Below are 9,845 nucleotides of genomic sequence, written 5' to 3' on the forward strand. Positions count from 1 at the left end.
GGACATTCCTCCAAATCATTGAATTTAGGTGTTCTAATTACTTACCATGGCCACAGTTGTATAAAATCAAGCACCTAGGCATGCATATGATTCTACAAACATTTGTGAAAGAATGGGTTCTCAGGAGCTCAGTGAATTCAAGCGTGGTACCATGATACGTTGCCACCTGTGCAATAAGTCCATTCGTGAAATTTCCTCACTACCAAACTTCCAAAATCAACTGTTAGTGGTATTATAAAAAAAGTGGAAGCAATTGGGAACAACAACAATTCAGCCCAGAAGTGGTGGGACACATAAAGAGAGTGTGGTCAGTGCACGCTGACGTTCACAGTGCTCAGAAGTTGTCATCTTTCTGCAGAGTCAATAGCTACAGACCTCCAAACTTCATGTGGCCTTCAGATTAGCTCAAGAGCAGTGCGTAGAGAGCAGCTGCATCCAAGCCTTACAGCACCATGCGCTATGCAAAGCGTCGGATACAGTGGTGTAAAGCACGCCGCCACTGGACTCTAGAGCAGTGGAGACGTGTTCTCTGGAGTGATGAATCACACTTTCTCTGTCTGGCAATCTAATTGACGAATCTGGTTTTAACAGGAGAACGGTACTTGCCTGACTGCATTGTTCCAAGTGTAAAGTTTGGTGGAGGGGAATTATAGTGTGGGGTTGTTTATCAGGGGTTATGAGTGAGTTTGCTGTGGAAGAACTTGCACAAAGTCCTGATATCAACCCGACTGAATACGTTTGGGGTGAATTAGAGCGGAGACTGCGAGCCAGGCCTTCTCGTCCAACATCATTGCCTCAATTACCTCACAAATACGCTTCAAGAAGAATTGTCAAAAATTCCCATAAACACACTCCTAAACCTTGTAGAAAGCCAAAAGAGTTGAAACTGTTATAGTTGCAAAGGATGCGCCAACGGATTAAGAATGGGATGTCATTAAAGTTCATGTAAAGGCAGACGTCCCAAAACTTTTGGCAATATAGTGTAGGGTTCGTACACCTAATATAACTAATAATTAAATAATTCAAATGGTCGGGTTTGTGAACGCAAAGGAAAAAGAAAGTTCAAAATACTCATAAAAGTTAATTTGATTGAACTAATTTGTTTAATTTGAGTTGGCTCTACTCAAACCAATTAATTATTTTGAGCGTTAGGGTTAACTGAAGGAGAGTAAATTATGGAAGAATTCTTATTATAAGTCAAACAATCTCTTTAACAGTCTCACAAAATAAAAAATATAATGGCACAATAGCGTCTCACAAAATAAAAATATATATAATGACTACGTTGAAAAGATAATATTTATAACAGTTAACTGTAATCGTGACTTTGTTATAAACTGTTTTTCTCAATGTTGATTCGCAATGATGCCGAGTAATTTTGCTTTGACTTCACTAAAAGGTGTTTGCTCGATTCCACTTAGCTTTTTTTATTTTTTATAAATACAGGTCTACACTCTCACAAGAAAATGTTCAATATAGAACATTAAAGGGTTCTGTCCTAAAACCTTTTAGGGCTTCAGTGAAAGGAACCTTTCAGGGGTTCCTGTCACTTTATCACTAGAAAAAAATAAATAAAGCAATACAAATTCCAAGTCAAGTATATAGGCTTTTATAGAACCCTATTGAACCTTTTCTCCTAAGAGTGTATGTTTTTCTTTTTTCAGGACATTTATTTTAAGACTAAACACTTTTTAGTTTAGGTTAATGAGATTTCATAATATTGTGAAGGAGGTTAATTCTGACGTCAGCTTTTGCTATAGATGGCAAAAGAGTCAATCTGTGTAATTTTGTGTTGATCTACAATGTTAAACCAAGGACTTAAACACAATAGAGTCACAGAGAGATTAGTTATTAAGTAACATTTGTTATTGGTGGATGAGGTTAGTGTATGGTTTCGGTTTTTCAGATAAGGTTGTTTATCAGTTCCCACATGTCAAAGCGACAACCTGTCAAATCCTTTGAAACTTATTCAACTTTTGACGTTAATACATAAGACAAGCTATATAATCCAATGAAGCTTTGAGCTTGTAAACCAGGGTGTGTGTCTGTGTGGAGCACCTAACTGTGTGTGTGAAAGAGGAAAAGTTAGTGAGTGTGTTATGTGTGTGTGTGTAATGAGGTGAAGATATACCAGGGAAGTGGGAGTCTAACTTCAGTTCCCAGAGGCCCCGGCTGGAGTAAAGTGTGGAGGCACCAGCATTGTACATGCCTGTCTTCATTATTCAGCCACGTCTCCTCTGTGTGTTCATAAAGAAAGTTAAACGGCTTAATAAACGGTAAGGAATTTGCTTTCTCTCTGATGTGTTAATATGTCTTTATCAGCTTTAAATTACAGTGGAGGATCCTGGTTAATCATTGACTCTCCTGTACTTGTAGACTTGAATGGGCATGTAAAGCGATGATAAATGATAGTGTCTGACTATTTCACTTTGGCATGTCGTGAAATGAACTTTCCATATGGATGAACTTGTCATGCTTATTTGTTTTGTGTCACGACAGATTGCAGATATGGGAATTCAGAAACCTATATTATTGGGTGCTGCAATGGCAGCCGTAGTTTGTACAACAATCATTGCTCTGGTCCTCTCTCTTGCTAATCATCAGACTTTGGATCAGCCATACTCAACACAGGTGCAAACATGCAAACATTTTTAATAGATTCTTGCGATTCTTAAGTCAACCAAGTAGGAGGCATTCACCAGAAAATGTTAAAGTTATTTTTCCATGTCTGCTGACACTGCCTGTGGTTTATTTAATGTAAATCACCTGAAGCATATGTCAGTATATATATGCTTTATCGGATGATAATATATTATAATAAATATGTGTTAGCGCCGGCTGATAATATTTGTAAGCATGACTTAGTCGTTCCTACAATGAACTGGCTTTGAAATATTTTAAAAGTCCCTTTTTATGATAACCTTTTCAAAGTTCACTGCTTTAAAAAATATTTACTGAGACAGGAAAGTGGATGGAAATGGGATCAGGACATGGCATCCCTGTAACCCAGGCATTAGTCATATTAGTGATGACATTTTGAAGGAACACAGTAAATGTTTCTATTCTCTTTAAAAAATATTTTTGTGTGTTTTAAGATATTCATGATATTCACACATTTAACCTCTATTTTGTATAACTTAAAATAAACAAATAATGAAATTTAATTGTTGATTAAAATGAACATAATTGTAAAACTAGCACCAATAAAAGAGATGGACAAAACCTTCTAAAACAAACATAAAAAATAAAAGTAACACTTTTCAGAAGTTATCAAAAAGCTAAATTAATACATTCAGTAAACGTATTGTTAATATTATGCCTACCTTAACTACATTAACATACATACACCTTATTGTAAAGTGTTACCAAAAAGAACTTTTGTGGAAAAATCTGTTAATTGTGTATATTTCACACATGACTAGTCTGTTTCTTAAAACAATCGAAGGTAAAAACAACATAAAAACTGCATAGCATGTCTTATAAGACCACAAGCATAACAAACAAGCAAAGACATTTTACACAATTTCTCAACACAAACTAATAGTGAACCACTCTAATCCTCTAGAATAACATGAATGTGATAAAGCTATTGTCAAAAGGTTTCTCTTAAGGAAGCAGTCACACCCAATAGATCAATATTTTTTTTCCCAAATTTATGGTACTCTTTGTCTCTATTTCCTCAGTATGGGATTGTGTTTGATGCCGGCTCCACTCACACGGCCCTCTTCCTGTACCAGTGGCTGGGGAACAAAGAGAACAACACTGGAATAGTCTCTCAGAAACAGAGCTGTGATGTGGATGGTGAGTACAGCGTAGCGATGAACACTTGACCAGCTCTCTTCTCTGTTTTGCTAGTTTATTTGTATTTATTTTATTTCATTTATTAGGTGATGGCATATCAAGCTATATCGAGAACCCTCCGGCAGCCGGAGAAAGTCTTAAGAAATGCTTGGATGTTGCCAAAGCGGTAATACCAGAAGGAAAGCGGAAGGCTACACCGGTGTACCTTGGTGCCACTGCTGGCATGCGGCTTCTTAGGTCAACTGATCTAGTTGATTTATCATAAAAATAAGGAATATCTTTCTGTATTCGCATAAATAATCTGTGTTATTGGTTTCACCGTGTACAGAACCAAAGTCTAGCTGACAACATCCTCGTAGAAGTCACCAAAACAATCCAAAGTTATCCGTTTGATTTCCGAGGGGCCAGAATACTCTCTGGCATGGAGGAGGGAGCTTATGGCTGGATCACCATCAACTATCTCTTAGAGAGATTTATCAAGGTGACTAATGGCTTAGTATTGATGATATTAGGACTGATTTGCTATTAATGCAGATTTAAGAGCTTATTTCCTTACACGTGTATTTAAAAAATAAAATAAAATAAAAATATACATACAGATGAGATAATGACATCTCTTAATGTCAGATTATATTTCCGGGTTTCAATTTCAGAATTAACATCTCTCTCACACACACACATCTTGTGATCAGTCACTTAAAAATGTTCAATTGGAGACAGTGTTGGAATTGCTTGGCCTATTATTCTTTTCCTCCCAAATAATCGCTTTTTGGGGCCTAAACATGCTCGAAAACTTACAAAACTTTGCAAACACATCAGAAGTGGCGAAAATGTACGTCTGTTATGGGTTTTATAATTAGGAATTGCAAAATGGCTCAGCGCCACCTACAAAATTCGCTATACACATGTAACAGACCAGTATCTACAAAAAAAGTCTACTGGTACGAAACCTGAAAACCAAGAGGAAGTGAGATTCATTTTTTAAACTTTCTTTGCAAATTTGTTGCAAATGTAGCTATTTCCAGACTTTGTACTTTTATCAACTCCGCCTAGATGTAATCAGATCACATTATATTTGGCCACTCTAATCTAAAGGCGAAGATCTTTTCCCTGGAGGGCGTGAACTCTTAATGGTTTTCCTTGCAGCACACTTTTGAGGGCCTTTGGATCCACCCTAAAGCAGGAAAAATCCTCGGAGCTCTAGATCTCGGTGGTGCATCAACACAGATCTCATTCACCCCAAAAGACCCAGTGAGAGACCCAGATTCATCTTTGAATCTCCAGCTCTATGGGTACAAGTATGAGTTGTACACGCACAGCTACTTGTGCTACGGCAAGGACCAGGCTTTGAAGAAACTTCAGGCATACCTTCACAAGGTTGGTTTGAAAGGGTTCAAGTGAGCCATACCAGCTTTAGTACGATGCCTTTACTGCATGTAGGTTTAGAAAGTGTCTAAAAATGTTTTTTTGCTTCATGCAGAACACTGGAACAACAGTCAGTCACCCATGCTATCACAGAGGATATAAAGTCAATGTTACTTTGGCTGAACTTTACAACTCCCCTTGTGTGGTCAAACCAAACAATTTTAACCCCACGACTATAGTGACTTTCTCAGGAACGGGTAATTCAGCCCTCTGTCTTTCTCTAATGGAGAATATTGTTAACCTCACCGACTGTGCCTTATCACCAGACTGTGGTTTCGATGGTACCTATCAGCCTCCTGTCAATGGCGAATTCTTTGTGAGTGTTGCTTTCCTTATCAAATCATCTTTATTAATTACTAGCATTGTATTTAAGTTTATTTAGAGTTTTAATGTAAGGAAATGAAAACACAATAACTGTGGGAAGATATAGAATATGTTTTTGCATATAATGTTTTTTGCCTTTGACTATATGGACATGCAAAAACGGTCTATTTTGCAGTGTTTCCTGCCATAGCAGAGTTATGATTTTGCTGTCTTACATCAAAATAATGTCAAGAAATTAGTTTTAACTGATACAAACAAAATCAACATTGGCTTCAATGGAACTAGTATATTAGATTAAAATAATCACATAACTTTTTGGTAAATTAAAAACATGCAGCCTGATTTCAGAACAACTGAGCCGGTTCTTTTACTGAACAGTTCAGAAAGACGAGGCACTGGTTTAAATGATTCACTCTCACACTGTAAACCCTACAACCCAAAATAATGAATTAGTTTGAGTAGAGCCAACTCAAATGAAACAAATTAGTTCGATCAAATGAACATTTAGTATTTAGAACTTTACTTTTCTTTTAAATTCACAAAACTGACCCATTTAAATAATATGATTTGTTTAATTGTTTTTAGTTTTATGAACTAGTTTCTTTTAATTAAGACACATTTAACTGGGCTGGGATTTCTATTTATGCTTTACCATAACACTCGAAAGGGAGAGAACTAAAATCAGTACTAAAGTACTTACTAAAGTATCATAGTATCATTTAAGTACTAAAATAAAGTGTCATATAATGTTTTTGTTTTGTTTTGTGCGAGATTAATATGGGAGATGTATTAAAAAGTATGTTGGATGTTAGGGGTATTGTAATGCGAATGTTATGTTATGCTAAACCTATTAAAGCATTGTGATGCCAATTAGCAAATTATTAGGCATTTATTGAATTATCTATGGTTAAATATATTGCATGTAATATGATTACATAATCAGATTCCAAAAATTAAGTAAATTAATTCAGTTTTAAGAAGTGTTTTCAGCAAAATGCAGAACATTGCAACACTGCATGTGCATATCTATCAGCTCCTGACGAAAACCTTAATCATTATTTGAATTATCTCTTAGTGAGTCATTTAAAAATTCTACTGAACATTTTTTTTAAAAATATTTTTAAATTATTATTCTACTGTACAAAACCAAACTCTTATTTTGACAGCTTGACACAAAGATCACTTTGAGTCTCTGAACGATTATGATCCGTTTTTGTTTTTATCAGATGAAACAGATTGCATCAATTCACAGAATTTCAATTCGGCAAACTGAAAAATTTGGATGTGCATTCACTAGAAAATTTTGAATTGGAGCGATTATTATTTTTTATTTTTTTTACAGTGCATGTATTCCTGTCTTTGGAAGGGTTTTTTGTCTTTAAACACAATAAAATGTAAAAATGTTTTGTCAATTTTTAAAATAAATGAATACAATTTATAACAATACAATTGGTTCTCTGATGTTGGTTTAGGGTCTAATAACATGCATGTGAACAAATAAAATATTTAATCTTTAGTAAGTATCACTTATAAGTGTTTTATTTATAATAATAAATAATTATTTTGACTTAGCTTTTCATTCATCTGCAGAAACCCTGATGTAATGCTAGTTAGGTCAAAAGTAATGCAAGTTGTAATGTAGCCTATAGGCCAAAATGTCAGAATATATTACCTTAACCCCTGGTTTTACAGACAAGTCTTAAGCTAGTCCCAGAAAAAAATGCATGTTTGAGTTGTTTTAACTGAAAGCAACTTGCACTGTAAACCCTAACGCTCAAAATAATTAATTGGTTTGAGTCAAGGCAACTCAAATTAAACAAAATAGTTCAATCTAATTTTTGAATATTTAAAACTTTCTTTTTTTGGAGTTTACAAAACTGACGCATTTTAAGTAATCTGAATTGTTTGATAAACTTATTTTCTTTAGTATTTTAATTTCCTTGCCATGACATTCAAGTGTGAAGAGCACGAGCAGTTTGAGAACCGATACAGTATGTTAAATGCCATACTATTTCAGCAAATGCTATGATAATGCCAAAGCATTGTGTTATCAATTAACAGTGTAGCATTTATTGAATCAGCTAGTTTAAGCTAACCAAGTTTCCCCTCCTAAAAATATTTAAATTGATTCATTTTGATTTAAGTTGAGAGCAATTAAAATGTATGAGTACAAAATAAAAATTTGCAAGTTCTGCTTACTTAAACTCTACATTTATTTGAGTTTTGCCAATTTATTTGAGTTTACATTGTATGTCAGTGCCATTATTTTGGCTCAATATGCACACAAGTAACGTATTTTTCTAAGTTAAATAAGGAAAATTTAAGTAACTTTTATAAATGTTCCTAATGCATAATCCTGGCTTAATTTAAACCCTGTCTGTGAAACTAGGCCTATATTTCATGGATTACATTACTTTTTGTCATGCAATTTATAATTAGTAACAGACTACAATTTTTAAGTAATCTACCCAGAACAATTTACTCTGATGAATCCTTCACAGAACTGAGTCCATTATAGGGGTGACTAAATTAACACATCACGAAGTATCCTACAAGTTCTTATTTTCATTGATGTCTGTATCGAATTGTCCTCTTCTTCTTTTGTTGCTTTAATTTGTTTGGCATGTCTTAAAATAACTACATTTCATATCCATCGCAGGCTTTTTCAGCATACTTCTACACCTTTGACTTCCTTGGTCTTGCCCCTAAAGCCCCACTGACACGGGTTCTTTCCACTATTGAGACTCACTGCAACAAAAACTGGACCACTGTGAGTCCACAGATACTATCACAATACATTGTAATCATTTTATAGTAAAAAGCCAGATGAAATGTAATCACATATAATGAAATGTTTAGTATATTTGATACCTGATCCTTTCCTTTATTCCTTTCTGCAGATTACTTCTGAAAATCCAGGCATTAAGGCAAAATATCTGAAAGATTATTGTGCTTCTTCGCATTATATTATGACTATTCTCCTGAAAGGATACAAGTTCAATAACACCTGGGATCAAATCTCTTTTGAGAAACAGGTAAGGAACACAGTTTCATTAATGTAAATGATTAGCCTTATCGCACTGCTGTTCACTGATTGATAAATCATTAGGGACTGTAAACTGGTTACTTGCATTTACATCATCATACCATGTGCCTCAATCAGTATACCACATGACGTCTGTTCCAGTATGAGAAAACCTGCTTCTAGGAATCTCCCTTTATATGGCCCCCTGACACTATAATGCCTGTCTTATCAGTGGAGATCATATATGATCTTATGATGGTTACAGGTAGCAGACACAGATGTTGGTTGGACACTGGGCTACATGCTGAACCTGACCAACATGATTCCCTCCGAACAGTCCCGCGCGGTGACAGGAGTGCTTTACAGTCAGTGGGCAGCTCAGACTTTCTTCATTGTATTTGCCCTCTTCCTCAGTCTACTTATTATAGGCATCCTGTTTATCCGTGATCCAAAGCACTGATTTGTTTGTGACATGACTGAATGTGTATGTTTACGTTAATATTTATAACTTTTCAAATATCGCAACTTTTTTGACTACTGTTTGAGATGTTTTCTTCAAAGACCAAAAGAATACTTTATGATAACAAAAATTAGATGACAATTTTTTAGAAAATATAGCTTTTTGTGAGTTTACGTTATTTAAAGTAGTGTCTTGTTTTGAAGGCAGACTAGTATCATAGTACCATATATACCTCAATAATTCAAGAAATTGTTACAGATATTTTTCATCATTTTAAAACTCTGAATCGATAAGAGTATAGTTTTTTATTTGCTTGTATTCGTTTTCACCTCCACTTAGCACATACAGTTAGACTTAAAGCATTTAACAGACATTAAATAAATGTATAGTTACATTATTATGTGTGATATAAAAATGAAGCCATTCGTGTGGTTTGTACAAATTTATAAGCAACGATATATAAGCAGCCTTAAATATTTATATTTTGCCTTTGTTTTTTGTGAAGTGTGTGTACGCTACCTTCGAAAATTTGGGGCCAGTAATATTCATATATATAAGTGTAATTTATTCATGTGATGGCAAAGCTGAATTTCCAGCAGTCATAACTCCAGTCTTCAGTCTTACATGATCCTTAAAAAATCATTCTAATATGCTGATTTTACAATTTCTCAGTTATCAATGTTGAAAATGGTTGTTCTTATTAACATGTCTGTGGAACCTATGATCTTTTTTTTCAGGATCCTTGTTAAATAAAAGTATGAATTTCTTTGTAAAAAATGTACTGAATGATAAAAACTAGTACTTAAAAAC

The 9,845-nt window shown here is 34.6% G+C and overlaps 1 protein-coding gene across 1 annotated transcript; it reads left to right on the top strand.

Moving 5' to 3' along the window:
* Window positions 1-2,148: 2,148 nt before the first annotated feature.
* Window positions 2,149-9,844, top strand: entpd8 (ectonucleoside triphosphate diphosphohydrolase 8). Its single transcript, XM_067460133.1, has 9 exons — window positions 2,149-2,631; window positions 3,684-3,801; window positions 3,888-4,040; window positions 4,125-4,282; window positions 4,948-5,178; window positions 5,282-5,542; window positions 8,210-8,320; window positions 8,451-8,585; window positions 8,841-9,844. Exons 1-9 carry the CDS (start codon window positions 2,458-2,460, stop codon window positions 9,033-9,035), a joined length of 1,536 nt encoding a protein of 511 aa, XP_067316234.1. The 5' UTR covers window positions 2,149-2,457; the 3' UTR covers window positions 9,036-9,844.
* Window position 9,845: the final 1 nt, after the last annotated feature.

The sequence above is a fragment of the Pseudorasbora parva genome, chromosome 12 (assembly GCF_024679245.1).
Source record: "Pseudorasbora parva isolate DD20220531a chromosome 12, ASM2467924v1, whole genome shotgun sequence".
Classification (NCBI taxonomy): Eukaryota; Metazoa; Chordata; class Actinopteri; order Cypriniformes; family Gobionidae; genus Pseudorasbora; species Pseudorasbora parva.

What these genes read in the sequence shown, in the direction of transcription:
- entpd8 (XM_067460133.1), top strand. Translation starts at nt 2,458, where the DNA reads ATGGATGAACTTGTCATGCTTATTTGTTTTGTGTCACGACAGATTGCA. An exon ending in TTCAGGCATACCTTCACAAG is followed by an intron (nt 5,179 to 5,281) that starts GTTGGTTTGAAA and finishes TGCTTCATGCAG; the next exon opens with AACACTGGAACAACAGTCAG. An exon ending in AAATCTCTTTTGAGAAACAG is followed by an intron (nt 8,586 to 8,840) that starts GTAAGGAACACA and finishes TGATGGTTACAG; the next exon opens with GTAGCAGACACAGATGTTGG.